The following is a 24,044-nucleotide window of genomic DNA, read 5'->3' on the forward strand; positions in this document are numbered from 1 at the left end:
TCTGTGTGTCATTTTGTAGTCTGTGCATAGTATGCGGGACCTTTAAATGGTGATTTGAATTCTTTGAAGCCTTGTTCTCCTTAGTTCTTAAAAGTAATTCAGTTATTTCATATAGATGAACAATTAGCACAACGTATGGAAAATAAGCTATGCCTATGCAGGTGAGGGAAGGCCTAGTTGAATTCCTTTACTTGGAACCTAAAGATATGTTCTTTCCTATAAAAAATGGCGTACAGCCTTGAAGTTGGGGCATTTTAGAAATGCCCCAACTTCAAGAGAAAAATAAAAATGGCACTGAGGGATGGGTTTTCCTCTCAGGCTTTTAGGTATGCTTTTTAGATCTCATTGCACTGAGGACATTTTCTTTTAACCTCTGGGGTATGATTGGGTGATCACCTAGAATGGTGTTCCTTATGCTCTCTTTTAATTATGTTTATCTGTGCTTTTAACAAACCTTAAAAAAAAATTTCAGATGTTACAAGTCTAATTAAAGAGACAGACAAAGCACAGTTTATACTGTAGATTTTTTCTGCAGTTCAATTAATCAGCATGTTTTCTCTTTTAATTAAAACCATTTTAGTAAATTAAAGCCCACAGCAAAACACATATATAATTTGTTTGTAATTAGCTCTTAATTGGTGGTAGTTGAAGCTTAGCACCCATGGTTTCTTTCTTCATGATTGCCATTTTATTAGCAGCCAGTCATTAATTAATCTTTTTCTAATTAGCTTATAAAACTGTTGATGGCACATTATTGTAAATGTGATTTTAAGTTCAAAGCTTGTTAATAAGCTTTCTTACTTAGAAGAACAGAGATAAAGAAATTGCTGAAAACAGTACTACAGTTCTTTAAAAAAACTGTCTTTCTGATGGGGACTGTGTAAAGCATCTAACAGCTTATGGTTAATTTTTTAATGCTTTTTCCCCTTATGAATGGAATAAGTTGCTCAAATATAAATGTCTCTATCCAGGAGTGATTTCAGCAGTATAACATCTTTTCTCCCCCCATTGGAATACTGTAATCTACATATAATTTGAAGCCTTAATAGTCATCATTAAACCAGGTGTTATATAAAATATTCCACTATGAAATCAGAGTTGAGGATATGAATCAAAGTCTATCTTCTCATACCTCATGGACCAAATACAAAATCTTTTTATAAATTGCAAGGTGAATCATATATATATACACACACACGCACATATATATGTAATATGTCTATACAAATATATCTTATAACGTATTTTAAAAACAGGGTTTGTTGGGTTATGCTTTGAAATAAAAACCATTTGGATTTAACTGATAATGAAGTTGTAGGTATAAAAATAAATAACAGGTGTTTGTACAGTTGTGCACACAACATAGATGTAAGTGGTACACAAACATGCAAACCTGTGTGTGCACATTTTAAGATGACAGTGAAATTGAGCTGTTTCCTCTAACAGAGAGAAAAAGACTTGATTTACAGTCAGTGTTTAAATGACTAGATATGGCAGAGCTTATTTGCTGTCCTCAGAGCTTTGGCATCTCAGGTATGACCGTGGAGAGAAAGGTACCAATCCGAGTGGAGACGTCCTGAATTTACTATAGCACCTGCCATGTTAAATTGTGGTTTGAGTAAAATACATTAGCCACATCATCTTTTTTATTGAAATATACTAGCGATTTCATAAAACTCCTTAACTGCATGGTGTTCTGAGCTGTTAATATTTTTGCAAAGTTTTGAAAGTTACTAAAAAAAAAAAAAATAAAGCATCATCAGCCCTTGGAAGCGCTTTTTCTTCTTTGCTTTTTGAACTTTGCGTGTTATTTCAACTTTGGCTATTTCCCTGCTTGTTTTTAAGAAGGCATTTTAAGATGCCATGCAGGAGACACTAGAAAGGGATAGCTGACAAGGAAAAAATTAAAAATTGGATAAAAAGTAAATGAATAATGTCATATTACCAGAAAGATGAGAGGCTAATTTGCGCCGACTTTTTGCTAATTTTGCTCAAGCCTCAGAATGAGGAGCTGTCGCCCGTTCCGTGTGGCGCTGATGACGGTGCCAACGATCCATGAAATAAGCTGCCGCTGGCTTTGTTCTGATAAGAATGAACAAATCTGCACAGTGTGCGGCTCCCAGAATCTCATTTTCATACTTGCATGCAGGCGAAAAGAAATAAGCTGTTTGCAGGCTTGATTAATCAGACATTGGAGGGGTTTTTGTCTCTTTGATCTCTTTCGTCTCCTAGGTAACTTGCTTGACATTAATGTTGAGCTCGAGTAAAGACAATCAGGAATTGTCGACCAAACTGATATAGAAATTAAAGACCTTAACACTTTAAGTGCTCCAGTAATGGTTCCGCTTTACTTCAGAAAACATCTGTTTTCATTTAATTAAAGAACAAAAGAGAATGGCATAAATATTTTTCATAGAGACCCATTATTCCATCAAAAGTTAAAGTATGATAATTGGTATTTTTAAATAAGTGCCTTGAAAGTGTTCAGAAGGGAGGAAAACTTCATAAATCTGTTACAAGCTAGTAATTCGAAGATGAGTGAAGTATTTTATGAAATGGATAAGAAGTTTACAGTGATGCTAGATTAAGCTGTTTGAATCAGATGCTTCAAATGATTATCGGCGAACTTTAGTAGGGCAAGGTTTAGTGAGAAAAATGAACTTTATTCTGCAAGTTTGTCTTTTAAAAACCTCTACTGTGTTACAAGATGTGCCATTATATCTATTTTACAACCCAATATGATTTACACATGCTAAACCTGTAAAATTGAAAGGAATTAAAAAAATGTCGCCCGTGCATTTGCTTGAGGTTATGCAGACGCTTTTACAAATCTTCCAAGTGGCTGTAAAGATGAATGCCTCAAGGGTCCAGCCAGGGCCCTGCTTTTCCAACCAGCTAAAGCCCTTATCTTAAATCCAAGCAAAGTACCATTAATCTTTTTGAAAGACCTTTTATGGCTTTTAATATATCCCAAATTAGAACATTTTACACCCTTGGTTCCTGAAATATGGTGATAAAAAGCCTTTAGAGCTTAATTTTCCTTACCGTTTGCTCTGACCAATTTGCAGTTCTTTGTGATAATGTTTAGACACCTTAATTAAAATGCAGCAAAATATTGGATGTTCTATATGGAAAATGCTGATACTTTGGCTACACATACAAGAAATTCTGTATATATTTTTGTTCGGTTAAAAAAATTTCTTCCCACATTGTGTTGCTATAGTTATCTGATGACCTGAAACAGTTTTTTAATATAAAAACCATTGACCAAGCTTTTGTGATGTTTACATTGGGCACGAAGATGCATTTTTCTTTTTAGAGACGCGAAAGGGGGATTCTTGTGGGCCTATATTGTTTGTTTGTAATACGGAAACATAGCACGGTATTCTTTTATCTTCTGGAACTTGGGCTGGTCATCTTGCCTGAGAAAACATGTTTCTTCTCAACTGTCTCTTCTATAGAAGATCTCATGATCCTTTCATATTTCCGAATATTTCCATTCTTTTTACTTTCTCCACAGGAATAAGTGAAACATTCACTTTAAGCATGGGAAGGGCACAACATTGATAAGACTTTTCATCATCATTACAAGCTAAAAGATCCTTTCTGTAAAATGCATAGACCAGGCTTGTTTAATGTTTATCAGTTAAAGAACATTTCACTGAACCTAACCCCAGGCAAAATACAGTTAGAAAATATACCTTTCCTACAAACAGGTCTGCTTGAACGTATTGCCTACGTACCTAATCGTTTACTATACTTAATTAGTCTACAAAACGATGGAGCCCTCGCATGTAAATACATGTTTCTTACATTGTAATGAATTCTTTTTAACAAGTTTATACTATGTCTTATGTGGCATATGTGCTCTCAGTCTTTACTGTGATGCTGATTGTGCTGGGTTTGTCCTTCGTGTTGCTAGAAAACTAAAATCTTTTACATTGTAAGAGTATATGACCATGTTGAAGAGGCCCCATTTAAATCACATGACCGCGGTCAGTGTCCAGACACACTGAGACGCTCTTTGGTTTGTCTATCCCCAAACCAGAAAATCCATACTGGGACATTTCAATAAGCTAAAAATGTAAGCTGCATCTTAATTTACAACAGTTTTAGGGAATAATTTTGTCACGGGGTTAATGGTACATGGCAAATATAGTTCAGGTCATTTTTGTTTCATGCTCAAAAGTATAGGCTCAATTTAAATCTAAGATAAACTAGCTGAGCGGAACTTTTGTTAGGGGGTGATCCTGGCAAAACTATATCATATTTCAAATTTGCATATGCTATCTAAAACATAGGAATATAATTAGACAGACAAATACTGAGTTCTGTGTTTTAGCTTTTGGAGGTGGGGGACAGAGAAGAGACTAAGTAGCCTACACGAGTGTGGAGAGACCCAGCGTACATCTTAAACCCAGGCGGCAAGCTGCATGTTATGACAGTAGACAGTTCATTAGGTGCATTTAGTGTTCCCCTGATGTCCCCCAGCACCCCTGTGGCCAGCCGCCTCGCAGCCAGGTGGAATTGTGAGTAGTTCTGACCAGACGGCTTTGAGCAGAAACGCTGTGTGTCGCTTCTGGACTAAAGCATTAAAGAGCCAGTGTGAGACCCTCCGGCCGTCTCTTCCTCTGCCACAGCGCCTTGAAAGCCTCGTGTTGAGATGCTGGCACCACAAGGTGGAGAGACCTGCCAGTCCACAGCTGACATTAAGTGAAACAAGAAATAAAAGCTCAGCCGCTGAGATTCGGGCGTTGGTTTGTTACTGCAGTTTTGACTAGCCTAACCAGACAGGCGTGACTTGATGTTTTTACACTTATGACAAGTGGATGGTGTTTCAGTCGATAGGAAATCCATCTTCGTGATTAATGATTCCAGAGCATTCTTCCAGAGCTTCGTTTTCTCCTTAGATGATGATGCTACAGCCCTTTGATTCTTAACCTTCTTTTTAGTTGACTTATATGAACTTTTCTATAATAAAGAACTGGAAATTCTTTGAAAGAGAGCCAAAAGAACAGGTCTGGGTTTGAAGCGGTCGGATGTAACTGGCAACCCCTTCTCCCCAGCTGCCCACCACCCCACCCCCCAGCCTGCCCCCGAAGCCCTCTTTTTTTTTTTTTTTTTAAATTTATTTTTGGCTGTGTTGGGTCTACGTTTCTGTGCGAGGGCTTTCTCCAGTTGCGGCAAGCGGAAGCCACTCTTCATCGCGGTGCGCGGGCCTCTCACTATCGCGGCCTCTTTTGTTGCGGAGCACAGGCTCCAGACGCGCAGCCTCAGTAATTGTGGCTCACGGGCCTAGTTGCTCCGCGGCATGTGGGATCCTCCCAGACCAGGGCTCGAACCCGTGTCCCCGCATTGGCAGGCAGATTCTTAACCACTGCGCCACCAGGGAAGCCCCGAAGCCCTCTTTTTAACAGCTGTATCTGCAGCGCCTGCAACAGTGCCTGGCAAAATAATGCATTTGTGCCCTCGTGATATTGGTTGAATGAATGTCGTCCTTGCGAAAAAATATGCTGCTGCGAGTGTCGGCTTGAGTGTCAGGAAGGCTCTGAGTTGGTCTGCTTTCCCAGGTGGGCTCACAGCCACAATCGCCCCTCCTTCCTTCAGTGGCTTTCCTACCACTGAAGGTGTCGCCTACCTCAGCACGCTGGCTTGATTGTCATATTGCTTCCATTTACTTACCTTCTGTGTGTGTATTCTTTCCTAGACTGAAAAATCAGATCTATTTTTATTCTCATTTATAAACCCCAGTCAGTGCTTGATGACTGCTTGTTTGTTTCATTCTAAAGGAAACTGTTCTCCAAGATGAGCTGAAAGGAGTGTCGGGCATGTCAAACCTCACTTTCCTAAGTCGGCTTCTCTCCTTACACACGAGCCCCTGACCGCCTGCCGTGCCTCACTGTTGGCCAGCAGGTCCCTAAACCTTGGGCTGTAATACTTTGACTTGAGAGTAGCTTCTGGGTCCTTGCCTCTCGTCCACAAGTCTGCTGGCTACTGAAATGCAGTAGGCTGTGTACAGAGAGAGAAAAGGAAAGAAATACCAGGAAGAGATTTTTAGCCTTTGTTGTTTAACCTGGGTTCTTAACAGATACTTTTGAGCCATCCGCATAGGTGGGCGTTTTTAAAATCAGAGCCCACCAAAACTAGGGGATTACCATGCCTGTCCTGGAGACGCTCGCCGAGGAACAGCTCTGTGGCCAGAGAGCTGTACCATAGGTTATGGCATAGAAGCTGAAGGGCTAGAGAAATACAGAAACAAAGCCTTTGTTGGGTTGAGTTAGAGAAGTCTTCTGGGGGTGGGGCCGAGAGGAGGCTTTGTTCTGCTTCAGCCTTCTAGCACTGGGGCAGATGGGTGTAAGGAGGAGCACGCACAGGTGGCTGGCAGGGGAACGCTTCGGCACTGTGGTCCTGGTGCCCCGCCTTCTTGCCTCTTGGCTCCCCTTGTATTCCTTTTTCTATCAGTGAGTGACAAGCGATTGCCCATCACACAAACTGTGTTTATGAAGTAGTAATTAGCTTTCCTGTGTTTTATTAATCACATCTATGACTGCCAATCTGAGCTTCTGATCAGCGTGAGATAACGGGTACACCCATACTGAGTTTCTGTAATTCTAGCCCAGAGCAAAGAAACTGGATGTCTCTGTCAGCCTGTGCAGGCTTATCGGGGTAAATTCCTGTCTGGCCTACTGAAATGCTGAAAGCGCTTCAAGATCTTCATCCACGGCCCTCATGGACCCTCGAGGGGCCATAGTGTGGGAAGGAGCTCCATCTGAGAGACTGGGCAGCTGGTACAGCTGGGATAAAGGTCTGTGGGAGGTTAGGAGAATAGGGGCTACATCTTCGCACTTGTTGTAATTTGGTGGTTTCGGGGGCCGAGCATAAGAATTTCTATTCTTAGCATGTCTAAAGCAACGCTGACATGGCTTTCGTACCCACAAATTCTCGAGTATTTGTATCACTGTAATTCTTGTATCAGCTGGAATATTTATTTTCACTTTTCCTCCTTTGTAATTCTTAGCTTGGTGTAAAAATTGCCAAAGCGATTGCCTGCCACAACTTTGTAAAAGCAAAAAAGGATGCTGAAAATTCACAGGTTGCTCGAAAAAAGAAGAAACTTGCCTGGGGGTGAGTTCAAGATTTTTTAAATTAGTAATTCTACTAAATTCATAGAAATTACAGACATCCTGTGATACATTTGGTGAATCCAGTTTGTGTGTAATTGTTATTCATTTTATTCTTTGTATCTTTGCTGAATGTTTATCAGTTTATAAATATGGAGGCATTTCTTCCTCCTGTTTGATGTTTATTTTGTAATTGATGGAGCATGTGAAAAGTTTTTAAGTTTATTTTACTTTGGCGCTTAGTAAACATGTTACTTCAGGAAAGTATTTAGAAATAAATTGGGATTTTCATATTCTTCATTTTAGGTTTGAAGCAAAGAAGAGGTGGGAAACCAAAAGCAACATGGGATATATGTGACGTGCCAGAGTTCTTCAAGACCTTTGAGACTTCACTTGAGTCTTCAGTTGCTTAATTTACTGAAAAGATTTTCCTGTTCGTGTTGACTATGTCGGGAAATTGATGGAAATAGAAAAAAATAAGCATAAAATTTGGAAGTTGATTATCAAATCTTTTTTCAGTCTTTTTCTAAAGAGCTCGTCCTGCTGAAGTGAATGATATGGAGCATTCTGTTATTTGTATAGGAAATCTAAGCATACGTACAGGAAAAAAAAGATAGGATTTAATTTATTTATTTATATAGACCTCCAGTATAAAATCAATTTTACTTTTCATACACTTGGTGTAGCATAGCCAATGAGCTCCTTGTACTTTCTTATCTGTGCTCAGTGTAACTGCACTTATTCTGGAGCTGTGTTTTTTTTTTTTTTTTTTTTTTAAATATATATTTATTTATTTATTTATTTTTGGCTGTGTTGGGTCTTCGTTTCTGTGCGAGGGCTTTCTCTAGCTGCGGCGAGTGGGGGCCACTCTTCATTGCGGTGCGCAGGCCTCTCACTATCGCGGCCTCTCTTGTTGCGGAGCACAGGCTCCAGACGTGCAGGCTCAGTAGTTGTGGCTCACGGGCCTAGCTGCTCCGCGGCACGTGGGATCTTCCCAGACCAGGGCTTGAACCCGTGTCCCCTGCATTAGCAGGCAGATTCTCAACCACTGCGCCACCAGGGAAGCCCTGGAGCTGTGTTTTTAAGACTGGCATTTGTTTATAATGGATTAGTCATAAGTGCAAGAAAGATACTGTCTTTACAAATGACTTTATCTTAATGTTATAAAAGTAATTATTGGTTCTTTATTGGAGGCAGTAGAGTTGATATTTCACAGTCACATAATAAAAGCAATTGATTAATTTTTATGTACCTTCGGATTAAATATCACAGTTTTTAAAAAGGACAGAATGTAGTATTTAGAGGATGATTTAAATTCAAGTTCTCTGCCTGGAAGTGTCTTCCTAAATCTCTCTCTCAGCCATGTCATTCTTTAAATTATGAGTTAGTTCTTAGAAGAGAAATTGGTATAATAGTATTAGACAGTTATAACTCAAGACAGTGTAACTCTGAACCTTCTAAGAACAAACATGGTTTGATTATTTTTACTCCTCTTCCTCATTACTCCTGGAGAGATTGAGTGAATGAATGAGGATAAAGGGAATTGGTGCCCTGGGAGGTGGTTTTCACTGAAAGTGTGTTTCGTAGTCCTAACTGGAAGGGGCTTTGAGAAATTGTCACAAGCTGATGGACAAGACCACAGCTGGATGTTGTGATTTTTTGGGTAGGCCTAGGTATTTTGGCACCTCTTCTTGGTGCTCAGTGGGGGTGAAGAACTGCTTATTGTGGCTTTCATCAGGTCTCTTCCCTTCTTCAGCCTTCATCAGAGGTTTCTAGCTGTCCGATACAAACTTTCTCTAGGTTGATAATATAAATTCAGGAACATAGAAAATGAGTCATGATGATATTATTAGTAGTATTATTTTGTTATTTTTAGACTTACAAACAGTAATCAAATTTTACTTATTTATGGTGGCATATTTTTTTTTCTGTGTTCTGGAATAAGTGAGCAACTAATAGCTATTTACGAGAACAAAAATAATATCTTGCTTCCACTTAGGTGACAAAAGCCAGTATAATAGAGAAAGCAAGATTTTAGGAGATTGTGTACCTTCTTATAGAATTCATAATGGAAAGATAGTCAGACTAAATATTGGAAAATCTAACATTTTATGATTTAATATTCCCTGTTGGGTTCTGTGGATATAATCGTACACTGCTTAGCTACAGCATCTTATTTCAAACTCCTTATAGGTGAATACAGACTTAGAGTATAGGAAATTTTCCTCTAAAAAAAAATCCTTCATGGGGGAAATAGCCACTACACAATCCAGTGGTTTTGCCTGAAACATGAAAGATGTTGGCTTTGAGCAGGCAGGTAGTATGAGTATTCTCATGCATAGGACCCCAGCACAGGCATCTCCCTGCAGTCTCTGCCCCCCTTTCCCCCTGGATCCACTTCCTTAGAGCAGTGAGTGACCCCTGCAGGCACATCCCCACTCTGATCGTGCTGAGGCCTTGCCAGAGTGGCCTCCCTTAGGGTCTGATTTGGGAGCCCCTGAACCCAAAGTTCCCCTGACCCTTCTTCCGCCTGCTCCGGGGCCAGCGGTTGCCTACTTCCCCGACTCAGAGGTCCCACGTGGATGGGAGCTTTTTCCCTGAGTAGATGGCATTATGGGGGAATCAGGTAGCAGGGGATTCTTTTGATAAGAGGAGCCATGACGCCTAAGGCCCCACTCTTCGGGGCCTGGGTTGTGAAAGGCTCTGAAACAGTGCAGCCGAAGAGGGGGTGGGAGGGGAAGAGGATTTGAGGGAGAGGAAGGGACTGGTTTTCTTGGGTTAACCCTGCTGGCATGTCATTTGGGAACACTTTACTTTTAATCTGTTTTAATTTGAATTAGACATTTTACTCATTAAAGCATTAAAATGGGGACATTATTCTTAGAAAACCCAGGTTGCCCCCAAAGTGTAGTCATTTGTCCTCTCTGTCTGGTCACAGTGAAAGAAAGGTTCTTTTTGGATCAGTAATAACTTCAGTTCCTGAAGGTTTAACATGTGCATTTACTACCACCAGAACGCCTGAATTAGATTAGTAATGTAAATGTCAGGTATTGTTAACCGAGATTAATATGTTTCAGGCCATGGGTATGGCATTAATGTAACTACAGTTTACTGTTTGAGTACTTCAGGCTAAAACACTTTACTAAAGAACAGTAATTTTGAGCTTTGCAGCACTGGTTCTGAGAAGTAAAGTTGATAGTGCATTCTTCTTTGGGAGCCCTCAGGATGTTTCTGATTTTCAGCAGAACATTCTATTCTTTCACCAAAAGAAGAGTTTGAATATATAATCTCAGGTTTGCTATAATTAGTTCTGATGACAGACTTAAATACCTTGGCCAAAACTGTAAATCAGTAGTTAAGCAGGTTTTTGCAACTGATCATAAATCTCAAAACTCCATATTTTAAACATGCTTATTTTTTTTTAGAGAGACAGCTAAGTGAGGAGCAGTCCAAGGACAGGAATAAAATGTTACCTGAACTTGACTAACAGCTTAAAACCTCACCTTTAAAATCTACTGATTTCCCTGATACCTATTGTCTAAAATGTTATCTAAATATTTTAGTAACTTAGCTTATTCTTTGGTAAGACAGGTTTGAGCTTAATTTTTAAAATATGAAGGTTGATTTTCAAATGTTCAGATTTTCATTTGTCAGGTAAAGATATCACATTTTTAGAAAGGTATGTCCTGCTAAACTATAAAAAATATATGAGGTTAATATTTAAATAAGATGCCAATTGTGAGTAGTTTGTTTTAAGAGGTAACGTTTGAGGAAACAAGAATATAACATTAACGTCAGGCCCCATTTTGGAAGATTAACTTAGTGAAACCTGGTAGTCAAATTCAGAACAACCGAAATAATTCAAGTTTTTCCATGTTGGCAGAAGTCGCTTTTATTTTTAGTATGTGGCAGAGCAACAAATGCTTTGCATGTCAGTTGAATGTTTTTTGAAGCCAACTGTTTATTCATTGGCTTAAAATTTACACTCTAGTAAAGTCTTAGCCTTGACTTTCATGAAACAAATAGTAATATTTGGACAAAATATGTACACGAAAATCTTTTTCCAAGACCAAATGTAGATTGGTGTTTGTGGCATCAGTGCCTTCTAACATGGTAATGGATCTGAAAATGCTTTGAAAAGTCCAAGTCCTTATAAACCCAGGACATGCATTTCAAGGAATTAATTTTTATTATGAAATAATCAGAGCATCTTTCTAGGTTTTCAGATTTAAATTAGTGAGAGACTTTCTGCTAGAAAGTAGAATCTATATGGAGTAAATTTCAATGAACTATCAGAAGATTCTTTTATCAATTTATTTATTTATTTTTTAAAAATTATTTATTTATTTATTTATTTTGGGCTGTGTTGGGTCTTCGTTTCTGTGCGAGGGCCTTCTCCAGCTGCGGCAAGCGGGGGCCACTCTTCATCGCGGTGCGCGGGCCTCTCACTGTCACGGCCTCTCTTGTTGCGGAGCACAGGCTCCAGATGCGCAGGCTCAGTAATTGTGGCTCACGGGCCCAGTAGTTGTGGTTTGTGGGCTCTAGAGCGCAGGCTCAGTAGTTGTGGTGCACGGGCTTAGTTGCTCCGCGGCATGTGGGATCTTCCCAGACCAGGGCTCGAACCCGTGTCCCCTGCATTGGCAGGCAGACTCTCAACCACTGCGCCACCAGGGAAGCCCAATTTATTTATTCTTGACCTTAGTAGCATACTGAGACAATGAGATCCATTTTTCCATTTTTGAGGTTGGGGTGCTCTGTAGGTTTTGTTAAAATGAGTAGAGCTGCATTCTTTAGTTTTTATTATTTTATCCTTCCTCCACTCTACTCACCTTAAAAGACACACACGCGCGCACACACACATTCAGTGTTGTAGCTGTAATCAGCACGAAGACATACTGGGAAAGGGGTTCTCAACTCCAGTCGAGAACATGGCAGCGTGTAAAAGATCTAGATGCCGTGAAGAAACTTAGAAAGGAGTCAAACTATTGTGCTCTCGTGTGTAGTTTCTTCAACAGCATCTCCTCCTACTCTCCTGTGAGTATTCTGGAGATATGTGTTCATTTTGCTAGAATTTCTTCAGATACAGCAGTGGTGCCATGCTAGCTCTTGTGACCTTGATCCCTGGAACACAACTACAGGCCTTTGGTGGGACTATCTATTAAATGCCATGCAGTACGCTGGGTTTTTAGATGTGCTTGTAAAATCAAGAATTAGCTGAGGCATAATTATCTTTTTATTAATATTAGTAACTCCCTTTTTAGATTCAAGTAAAACATAAGAATTTTCCAAGTAGGAGGGAATTTAGAAAAAAAAATTGAATTTCGGTACATGCCTTTTGTATCCAGACCAGGTTTCTTAAGGAAACAGAGAATAAAAGGGACTGAGATGGGAACGGGGGTTAGTGTCCAAGAGAAGCCTTGGCTCCTGGGTGTTCCTGCCTGGGGTTCCTCCTGTGTCCTTACTGGTGTCATTCTAGAAGGCCCAGCCCCCGTCTCCTCCAGGGCCCATGAGCTGCCTCTTGCTGAATTGCTGCAGGGGGCCAGCTATGTGATGGGTATGGAATGAGGTAATCTTTTCCCACTTCTAATTTCTGAAAGGTATGTCTGTCCAGTTATTACTTGTTCATTGAACTGAAAGGTTTAGAAACCAACATCTACGGTACAAGCTGTAATTATTGATGTCTGTTTCATATTCATCTGTAAGTTCTGACATTTGATCAAGAAGTTAATATATCACTTCATCTTCAGGCTGCATATGCCTCAGCTATAAACGTTTTATTTTTTGATGGATAGTATCCAATTATGACTGTCCAGAATAAAAAGTGTTTTCATTTGTAATGTGAGTGATACTAGAAGTAATTATGAATGTCACAAGGAGTAGTGAAACAATGAAGCCTTGCGTTTCTTTGAATTCCTCCCTACTTGATATCTGAGAGACATTCACTGAACACCTACTCAATGTTAGACACTAACTCGTGCTGATGCAAAAATGAATAAGCACAGTGTGATTGGGAAACATATGGGAAACATATATAAAGCATGTTTTGGACAACTTGATTTTTAGGTAGGCTGTTAACACAAAGGAATAACCTACATGTAATAAATTAAATAACTTAGACGTAAAATTTTTAGTTCTGTGGGTATACGTTCTCTCCAGGGTGTGAAGTCTCCTCGCTGGGCAGCTGCTTACGGTCACTCACTAGCTTAGCACTCACCTCACAGTGAGTGGGATTGACACCCTGACTTTCACCTTGTTTCTTAGACTCATGCAGAGGTGAGGGTCACTGATGGGGTGAGACTAGGGGGTGAATGCAACTGTTTTGCACAATACGCCCTAATTTTAAGCTTAAAGTTTTTCTTAGGCTGTACCAACACGTCCTTTGTACTACAATGGCTGTGTCACAGTGCCTGCCTATGTTAGGGAAATGTTAACTACTACAAGAAATGTGTCCCCAAACTACAATGACTCAAACACAATAGAAGTTTATTTCCTGCTCATGGGACAAAGGAGGATATTCCTGTCACCAGGGGGCTCTGCTCCATGCAGTCATTCAGAGATCCAGGCTGACAGCAGCTCTCTGACTTCCTCTTCCTAGTAACCCTGTGGGGTCACCATCCCAGTCAACTGGAAGGGAAGTAACCATAGAGTAGCACTCAGGGGAGGTGATGGGCCTAGCCTGGAAGGGGAATACATTACTTCTGCTCACTTTGTACCACCTAGAACCTCATTACTTCACCTAACTGCAAGGGAGGCTGGGAAATGTAGCCTGTTTCCCAGGAAGGGGAGGAAATACATTTAGTAAAGAGCTAGCCGTGTCTGCCACATGTGACCATCACATGTGACCTTGACTTGTAGTAGCCAGGTGTTACTGAGGCATGATGTTGAATACCACAAACTGCTATTTGTGGTTTGATGTAAGCATTTTACTTGGATGCGTTGACAGAGCTGATCAAAAGAGCCGCTCATATTGCCAGGTAATGCGCATGGCAGAGGTCCCGAGCATCTCCCGCAGTGTATGATAAGTGCTGAAGTAGAATCACATTTCAACAAGGCTCAAATGAGAATGTAGTTGCCACCCGTGGAAAGTCAGTCAAGGTCACGGCAGAGGCGATGCTTAGTTTAAGTCGAAAAGGGTAAAACTGGGACTTCATACGTGAGACCAGCTAAAGCAAGATCATCCCAGGCGGAAGGAGCAGCCTGACACATTGGAGGCCCAGCGAGGAGTTTAGCAATGGGGTAGTGTGGGAGGATGGAGGCCAAGCCGGAGAACGACGGTGCTGGAGCCCCCTGGCACACAGACAGTGAGCCGCGTGGGGGAGTTTGGACTTGTGTCTCTAGGGAGTGACGACACATCAACTCATATTAAGCAAGCAAGAAATGCATGTTCGCATGATGAGAAATGGGTTGGGAGGCAAACCTGGAGGTAGGGCAGTTAGGGTATTTCAATAGCCCAGGGAAGAACTGATGAGAACCTAAACCAAGGCTGTGGGAATTGAGGGGAGAGCATGAATGTCGGGGGTGTTCGGGGGGAGACTTGACGAGACTTGCTGACTGTTTGCACAGGGGTGCGGGAGGGTTGGGTGCCTATGGACGGTGACGTGGGATGAGTGAGGCAGGTAGCAGAGAGCAGGAAATGTAGGTCGTATTTAGTAATTTAGTCGAATTTCGTCGTGTGAAATCAGACATTTAGTAATAGGTCATTTTTAGCAATGCTGGTGATACCTAGACTCACTGTGGCAAGGTTCATGTGGAATTTCCTTCTGGAAGGTCAGAAGAGAAGGTTGTTGCAGAAGACAGGAAAGAGGCTTATTTAAAAGGAAAGAGACTTATTTAAAAGGTGGAGTGTCAACAGCAACAAACACTGCTGAGCCGTCGAGTAAGATGACAGCGGCTTCAGAAGGCCCTGCTCGTCTTGGCCAAATCAGAGATTTAAATCTGGATCACAATAAGTGGTACCTCAGGTCAGGTTTCTGAGAAGCAACGTCTCAGATGTCTTCTGAAAGTGATGTATAAAGGTGTACATGTCTGGAAAAACCTGTAAGGGAGAGAGTGAAGCCGATGAGGAAGGGAAAGAGCTGGTCAAGCCTTGGCGCCTCATGGCAAAGGAGCCAGCCTCTCCTGCCCTTATCCCAGTCGGCCAGTGGCTGTGGGCCTTCCCTGGGGCGTCACTTCCCTGGGCAAAGTGGCCTCCCTCAGTGGAGGGCAGTCCTCTCAAAGAGGGACAGCCGGGCACTGTTAACAGCTGAAGCGGCAGCTGGGGGATGGATAGGCCCACCCAGTAAGGGGAGATGCGGGGAGTGTGGATGTGTGTGCGGGACAGGACGGGCAGCCCTCATGATGGCAGTTGGGCCCAGCTCTATCCGGGGGAGACTATTTGGACAAACAGTGTGGGGTGGTAAACTTGAGGTCAGAAGGGTTTAAATCATCCCCACCTTGCCTGGTGTCTTGATTACATGAGAAATAGAGATGCCTGATAATGTTGGGTAGAAGCCTGCTGGATTTGAAATCATAAGTGTTGTGATTATTGATTCCAATAATAAGTGAAACCCCTTAATAACCCTCCCTGAGATAGTATGAAAACTGAGCCGCTTAAAGATTTAAGAAACTCGTGAGCGCCTGCAACCGTGAGTACACGGTAGAAATTGAAACCATCTACTACTATAAGAAATGTGCTTAAATATCAATATGTAGATAAATGTATGTACATATATTGATACGTACATATAGATATAGAGAGGAGGAGCTCCCATAGGAAGTTCCGTGGAATCTTGGCCCATTTAGAAAAACAGGTTTCTGTGGTTAAATACATTTGGGAAACACTGCATGTTAACGCCACTGTGACCTTGACAGTGCACATCATCAGCACATCAAGGCCTCTGAGAAGTCAGTAACCTCCTGCTGTTTATCACAATGCTTCTCAAATTTGTTTAACAATGTGATGTTTTTTCTTTTTCACCTACCACTTATTAACAATCCACGTGAATGAATCCGCATATTTAATGCTCTGGGAAACACAAACGTAACTGTACAACATCTAGAATGGTAACATTTTAGACTATCTAACACTGCTTTTGCTTCCGGGAACCCTGTCTGGGAAGGGCCTCTGTGCTTTCCCCCTCTGTGTTTGTGCTGAGCCCCTCCCCTCCCCCCTGTCTAGCCAAATCCATCCTTTATTTGAGGCTCATCTTATATCCTCATTCTCTCAAGCTTTCATTGGCATCTCCCCTCAGGGTGTGGAAATCACATCCTCTGAACGCTTATATTATGTAGATTTCTGAGTTCAACCCAGACCTACTGGATCTCTGAGCATGTGGTTTGGAACTGTTTTGTTTGATTTTCAAGGTTTCCAGTGATTCTAATGCAGCTAGACTGGCACAGGATTACAGGCCAACATTTTATGTGAATGGAAGGATGGTGGTTGGATGGATGGGTGGATGGGTGAATATATACATACCTGGTCCTTCCAGTTGAACCATTTGAAGTCTTGATGTCTGTATTAAATATTCATGACTCATTGAGAATATAAGCCTTGGAACTATTGGTATTGTTCTACCGAAAAAAACTTTTAAACATGCTGAGAATCAGTATTGTATGTGCTCCTGCCTCAAAGAAACACCTTAATTCTACATACATCATATAAAAGTCTTGCCGGTTGAGAAGCTAAAAAGTTTTCATTACACGTTCCATACTCTTGGAAGCATCCCTCTAAGGAAGACAATACATATTATACTTTTTTTAAAAAAAAAATTATTTGCTTTATTTATTTATTTATTTTTAAAATTTTATTTATTTATTTATTTATGGCTGTGTTGGGTCTTCGTTTCTGTGCGAGGGCTTTCTCTAGTTGCGGCAAGTGGGGGCCACTCTTCATCGCGGTGCGCGGGCCTCTCACTATGGCGGCCTCTCTTGTTGCGGAGCACAGGCTCCAGACGCGCAGGCTCAGTAATTGTGGCTCACGGGCCCAGTTGCTCCACAGCATGTGGGATCTTCCCAGACCAGGGCTCGAACCCGTGTCCCCTGCATTGGCAGACAGATTCTCAACCACTGTGCCACCAAGGAAGCGCCATGTTACACTTTTTTATAGATGAGGAAACTGAGATGCCGGGAGGTTAAGAGAGCGCTCTAAATCTGTCCCCCTCTCTAGCATACAAGAGCTGGGATTAGGGCCCAGGCCAGGCCTTGGCTCTTTATCCCTGTTCCAATGATTCTTAGAGTGTGATCCATGCACTTCCAGCAAGCAGAAGAATCACTCGTTAAAAATGTGAACTCCAGGGTCCCTCTCTGGGGGTGGGGCCTGGGATTCTGCATTTTAATAAGCTCCTCTGTGATTAATGCACATTAATTCTGAAGGATTGTTGTCTTGGAGTAACACCTCCTTCCTCTACAGGTAAGCTGGGACGGGAAAGACAAAAACAAACCAGCGAAACTTGCACGTCTTATCACAAACCATAGGGAGGGAGGGATACCTCAGTATAAATACTGAGTCTAATTCCATTAATATATATGCTCATATTCCCAAAAAGCCTAGCTCTACTCATAAACCATATTCATTAATAAAAAAAAAAAGGAACAGAAAAAGAAAAGTTCCGTGTCAAAGAACTCAACTGGAATCCTCACTTGGGACTCGCTTCCTTACCAGCAGTGCTCAAAAAGAAAAGGAGAAAATCCAAAGTCCATGTGCATAAAAGTTCCATTCCCCATGGCGGAAGGCTTAATTAATGTCCTCAGATGTTTCTCTGCAGCTTGGAAGGCATTTTTATGAAATTCACATATTACTGGAAGTGGCTCCAACAATTCTCGAGGTCAAAAGCTTTGTAAATGGCCTCGCTGCCATCAGGAGCATGCCGCCCTCTTCAGGATTCCTGTCCTGGTTCCTTTCCCTCGAGTCTCGTGGTGGGAAGCACTGACTGCTCCAGGATGGCACTAGAGTGTTTTCCACAGTTACAGTCAAATGACAGAATCCGGAAGAAATGGACTTCCCTGCATTTTCTTTCCTGAGTCTTTCAATAAATATGTGTTGAGGGCTTGTTATGCTCCAGGTACAATTGTAAGCACTGAGGATACAGCAGTGAGCAAAACAGAAAAATCCTGAACTTCATGGAGCCCATATTTTAGTGGGAAAGACAGATCCTAAACAAACTAAACAACATCACAGTGGTTCCCAAAGTGAGATCCTGGACCAGCAGCACCTGGGAGATGGAGAAATGCATGTTCTCAAGTTCCAGGCCAGACCCGAGTCAGAAATTGGTATAACAAACCCTGCAGGTGACTCTCATGTACACTCAGTTTGAGAACCACTGTGCTCTCGTGTGGTGAGAAGCTATGGAGAAAAAGGCAGTGTCCAGAGCGGGTGTTGCTGATACCAGCAAACGTTAAAATAGGGAAGCAGTTACACCCTGGACTCTGGAGCAGCCCAGATTCAAATGCCAGCACTACCACTATGAACTGTGTCACCTCAAGCAGGTCACTTAACCTCTCTGTATCTTGGTTCTCCTACTGAACAGTGGAGCTACTAATAGTACCTATGTGACAGGGCTGTGAGGATTAAAGGAATTGATGAATATGAAAGTGCGCAGATCCTGATACGTAGCAAGTAATATCCTCATGGGGAGACAGTTCTCTGGGGTTTCTTGCATTACTCACATCTTGCAAGCAAGGCGGAACTACCCTTTTGTTGCAAACTATCTTTGCGAGGACATTTATGTATAAACAGCTTTGGCAGATTGAGATCGTGTCTCCCTCTGGATCAAAGAGCAGCCTTGCTTACTGTCCAGTATGATAAAGAATGTCTTCCGGGCTTCCCTGGTGGTGCAGTGGTTGAGAATCTGCCTGCCAGTGCAGGGGACACGGGTTCGAGCCCTGGGCTGGGAAGATCCCACATGCCGCGGAGCAACTAGGCGCGTGAGCCACAGCTGCAGAGCCTGCGCGTCTGGAGCCCGTGCTCCGCAACGAGAGAGGCCGCGACACTGAAAGGCCCGCACACCGCAATGAAGAGCGGCCCCCACTTGCCACAACTAGAGAAAGCCCTCGCACAGAAACGAAGACCCAACACACCTAAAAATAAATAAATAGATAAAAAATTTAAAAAAATTCAGTGTTGTAAAAAAAAAAAAAAAAAAGAATGTCTTCCTTTGGAGCTAAGGCAGCCATGCCTATTCCCATTATAAAGATCTGGGGCAGGTGTCGTCTGGCCCTCTTAGTATCGCACTATTGGAATCAGTGCAAAAAGTGCTGAGACAATGGCTACTGCTTGTGAGTAATAAATTGTCCTTTGTCTCTGATCCAGGAGTCTAGTATCCTCTACCAGCATCCATGAAACAGTGGCAGGCTGACTTGCTGACTTTAAGTAGGGCGAAATCTCAGCCCCTTCATAGTTCTTGATGATACTTGTATGAATGTTTGGGTGTGTGTTAGTATTACTGTTATTACTCCCCACATGTGCCAAATTTCTGGAAGAAACAAAAATACAGCTGGTGACTCCAGCCTTCAAAGAGCTTCCTAATGACCCAAAGAGGTTAAATATCTGTATAAAGATGGCAAGAAAGACAGTAAAATGGGTTTGAATCTAGGCTCTGGACTCTCACTCTATGGGAACTCTCTAAGCCTCAATATCTTAGTTGTCAAGTGGCGTTAGTAGTAATGCTTACCTTGTGAACTTGTTGTGGACGTTAAGATCATGCACGTAGAAAGTTTAACCTGAGACCTGGCATTCAGTAAGCACTCAATTACCATTGGCTCGTATTACTGTATTAATTTTGTGTGTAAAATATGGTCAGAGCATTTTCTATCCTCTCCCTGGATCTTTAGGGAAGCCAGACCCAATACTGTACCGTATTCCAGGCAGAAGCTGCTTTTCAACTACCCAAACCCCAACTCAGTGTATTCCTGGATTCTGCCCCCAAAATTCTCCAAATTAAGCTCCTATAGGTGGGGTGGATAAAGGACTGACTTTAGTCAGAAAGCTCTCAGTTCATATATAATTTGAGGTTTAATATGATAATAATTTGAAGTTTATATGGTTGTTTGTAAAGATTTTATTACTGTACATAAGACTCTAGCACATAATATATATTCAACCAATGTTATTCAGTCCCCTTGGCTGCAACAGCATGGTTTAATGGACCATTCCTTTTTCATGACCGCATCCCTAGGACTTTTCACAATGACTAGCACATAATAGATGTTCAATAAAAAATTTTGACTGACTGAATGAACCGAAGTACCTGCTAATTAATAAATTCTTTTTTTTAAATAATGTTTTATCTTTAGCATTTAATGTTTATTTATTTATTTATTTATTTTGGGCTGTGTTGGGTCTTTGTTTCTGTGCGAGGGCTTTCTCTAGTTGTGGCAAGTGGGGGCCACTCTTCATCGCGGTGCGCGGGCCTCTCACTATCGCGGCCTCTCTTGTTGCGGAGCACAGGCTCCAGACGCGCAGGCTCAGTAGTTGTGGCTCACGGGCCTAGTTGCTCCGCGGCATGTGGGATCTTCCCAGACCAGGGCTCGAACCCGTGCCCCCTGCATTAGCAGGCAGATTCTCAACAACTGCGCCACCAGGGAAGCCCCCAATAAATTCTTATATTCCCTTCCTTTGGAGACATTTTTGCTTTAAAACGTCCTCAGTATATTTTTCTGAAACCAAGCGATCCTTGACAAAGATCCTCAGCTTCCTCTCTGCCACTGGCTTTTAAACTTCTGGAGGCCACAGACAGACCCTCTCTCTGAAAAGACACACATGTGAACATATACACTGTATTCTGATATGATTCCGGTGGTTCTTGGATCTCCTAAACACTTCCTATCTAGAGGACCCTACTTAAAACTCCTGTTCTAGAGTACCCAGCCCACTAAGATAAGAAGGCCAAGAGATCCCGTCCCCTCTATCTGTCCCAAATCAGCAAGCTAGTATGGACAACCTATAACACAGTGGCTATTTCATCCCTTTAGTCAAGGCCACATAAGACCTACTTCCAATTACTTGTGTTTTAGAAGGGCAAACCTGAAAGCACTTCAGATAGTTTGGGTTCCTTAGAATAGATTTGTGGTTTTTGAATAAGCACAGGGAAATGTTATTGTAAAAATAGGTTCATTCAGTCTTACTGATCATGCTTATCATCCTGAAAAGTCTTAACATACTTTCTGTAACTATGTTTCTTCTCTCCCTCCATTCTCTAGTTGTGAAAATACCCAATGGTCAAAGATTTACCTACCTTCTCTGGGCCCTAGGAGGACTGGACAGAAGAAGACTTTCTAAAACTAAATCATGTCAAGTGCCTTGTTTGACCTCAAAACATACTTCACCAGGGTTAGTAATTGATTGACAGGGAAACTCAAAGGGAGAAATGGGGAATGGATGAAAATACTTAAGTAAAACTGCCCAGAGAAAGAACCTGAAAAGTTCAGGCATAGATTTTCTGCAAAGATGAAAGTATAGGCTTTAGCGTACTCAAGAATTAGGCAGCAAGTTTTCTCCTTTGGGAAGCTAAAAAAAAGAATGATCTGCTGCCCAAGACAAAGAAGAAAATGATTTGGGCCCAGAGGGAGCTGTCACTCATACCTACACTGTCCAGGGGGCTAGAGAAGGATTATAGCCGCCATTTTGGCTTCTCTAGAGTGAAGCAGCAAAACAATGTCTAGTAGTTGCTAGGCAACCATTAGCTCATCGCTGCCCTTTTCCATTAAACATTATCTCCCTTCTTAGATTGTTTTAATTTATTTTTTTAAACAGGAAAGGTAATGCAACAGAGAATTATCAGTGTGACCTAACAATAAAAACGCATTTGAGGTAAAGGTTTTTGCAAAGGTTAGATCACTCCTGGGTGGGATGTTAAAAATAGTGACCGTTGACTGAAACCTCTTCCCCCAAATGTTTCATCACTTGACCTCATGTTTCCCGATGCCAAAAATAACACTGGAGACATAACAATAATCTCTGAACGTTGTAAAACTTAAGGTCAGAGATTTTTACATTGATCCAGTCTGAATAATCCTCTCAGTGCTCTGCTATGACCTACCCCAAGCTAGAGCTTGTCCTATGGCAAGTTTCTCTACCGGAAAAGAATGGTTGTTAGAGGTGGTGAAATGGAGTTCTGTCTCTGATCAGCTTTGCAGACAGCTGAAAGCATATTATTCACAGTATCTGAGCAGAGACAGGGAAATACCTCCTGTTTATGTAAGGAACAATTTCTGGAACATAAAAATGAAAAGTACCTGAAAGGAGACAGTATGAGTCTTTGTTCAGAAACCCACATGCCTTCAAGGTTTAGAGGTACATTTGTGACTTTTACAAGAGGATGAGGCGGTACCTAGCAAAAGGGTATAAAGTCAGGATTAGGAGAGTTACTGGCGGCCTGCCATGCACTACGCACATAGGGTCTTTTTTAAAAATTCCAGTGGGTTCACTGTCTGGCTCAGGGGACCCATCTGGGAAGGGATTCAGGGAAAGAAGATGGGCTGATTCCATGGACTGGGGCTCAAACACTTAAAGCCGCACATATAAAGTTAGTTCTCTCACTTCCATACACACCCAAGGTAAGGAGATGAGAATGGGTGTAGGGCCTGGGAGAGTCAAATATGCAAATCACTAGGTTCCAAGCCTGGTTCTCTTGCTCACAAGTTGTGTGACCTTCGGCAACTTTCCTGTGTTCTTTGTTTGCAAGTGAGGGGAATAATATCCACTTCATCCGGGCTGTTATGAGAATTAAACAATATAATGGATGGTAAATGGCAGCCACCATTATTATTATTATTACTTTATTGTTGCTACTAACACCACCTCACTACCAACACTGTTCCTCTACAGTAGAGAAACATGGCTTCACGCTGCCCCTTTCAGATGTCTGTTATTCCTCCAGGCTGCATTGAGTGTTCTAAATGCAACTCCATCTGGACTAGAAGAGTGTATACACTGTATGATGCCAACTATGTGACCTTCTGGAAAAGGCCAAACTTTGGAGACAGTGAAAAAGATCACGGGTTACCAGGGCTGGGGCTGGGGGGCAGAGGAGAGACAAAAAGGTGGAGCACAGAGGATTTGGGGGGCAGTGAACACACTCTGTATGATGTTATAATGACGGATGTATGCCATTATACATTTGAATGGACAACACCGAGAGTGAACCCTAAGGTAAACAGTGGACTTTGGGTGATTATGATGTGACAATATAGGTTCATCCTTGGTAACAAATGTACCACTCTGGTGAGTGATATTGATAAGGGAGGAGACTATGCACGTGTGGGAGCAGGGTATATGAGGTAGCTCTGTACCGTCTTCTCAATTTTGTTGTAAACCTAAAACTGCTCTAAAAAATTTGTTTTTATGTTAAAAAAAGAAAAGAAAAGAATGTAGGCTTCCCTGTTGCAGTCACTTTCCTCTTAAAGTCCAGTGTAGGAGAAAGATGTCATCGGAGTCACCCAAAGAGATAAAAGTAACTGGGGTAAACGGTGTAAAGGAGTTCTCAATTCCAGGAGAGGCCACGATAAGTGCACGTGACCGGGTCAAGATGCAGGAGGACCAGGGAGACTTCCCTGAGGATGGGAGAATGGAGCTCAGCTCTGAAAAGGCGAGAGCGTGGAAGCATGCTCCACACCGGGGAACAGCCCAAGGCCCTCTGGTGAGGGGGAGGTGACACCCTTAGAGGCTTAAGAGGATTGGGGGTGGATAAGAGGAATCCAGGAGTGGGGAGGTCAGGGGCGAAGCTGCAGGTCAGGAGTAGAATAAGCCCAGGCCAGCCACACAGCGTGTTGAAGACCCAAGCACTCCCGCGATCACTAACATTGGTCAAGCCCACTTGCTGTGGAGGCCCAGAGATCTCAGGGGCTGCCAGCTGCAGGGGCCACCTCTGGACCCAGCCTGCCCCTGCTCCCCGCGGCAGCCCCCTCCGCCGTGGTCTCAGCCTCTGGGACCATTGCTGGTGGCCCTCT

At 42.1% G+C, this 24,044-nt stretch overlaps 1 protein-coding gene across 3 annotated transcripts in view; it reads left to right on the top strand.

Annotated features, from left to right (window-relative positions):
- Window positions 1-7,629, top strand: part of FAM204A (family with sequence similarity 204 member A) — a 32,065-nt gene extending 24,436 nt beyond the window's left edge. For all 3 annotated transcript variants that reach the window (XM_036829435.1, XM_036829434.1, XM_036829436.1), the window contains exons 7-8: window positions 7,019-7,125; window positions 7,428-7,629. In XM_036829435.1, coding sequence (XP_036685330.1) covers window positions 7,019-7,125; window positions 7,428-7,479 — 159 coding nt within the window. In that variant the 3' untranslated portion in view covers window positions 7,480-7,629. The remainder of the gene's footprint in view (window positions 1-7,018; window positions 7,126-7,427) is intronic.
- Window positions 7,630-24,044: the final 16,415 nt, after the last annotated feature.

Source organism: Balaenoptera musculus, chromosome 16 (genome assembly GCF_009873245.2).
Source record: "Balaenoptera musculus isolate JJ_BM4_2016_0621 chromosome 16, mBalMus1.pri.v3, whole genome shotgun sequence".
Lineage (NCBI taxonomy): Eukaryota > Metazoa > Chordata > Mammalia > Artiodactyla > Balaenopteridae > Balaenoptera > Balaenoptera musculus.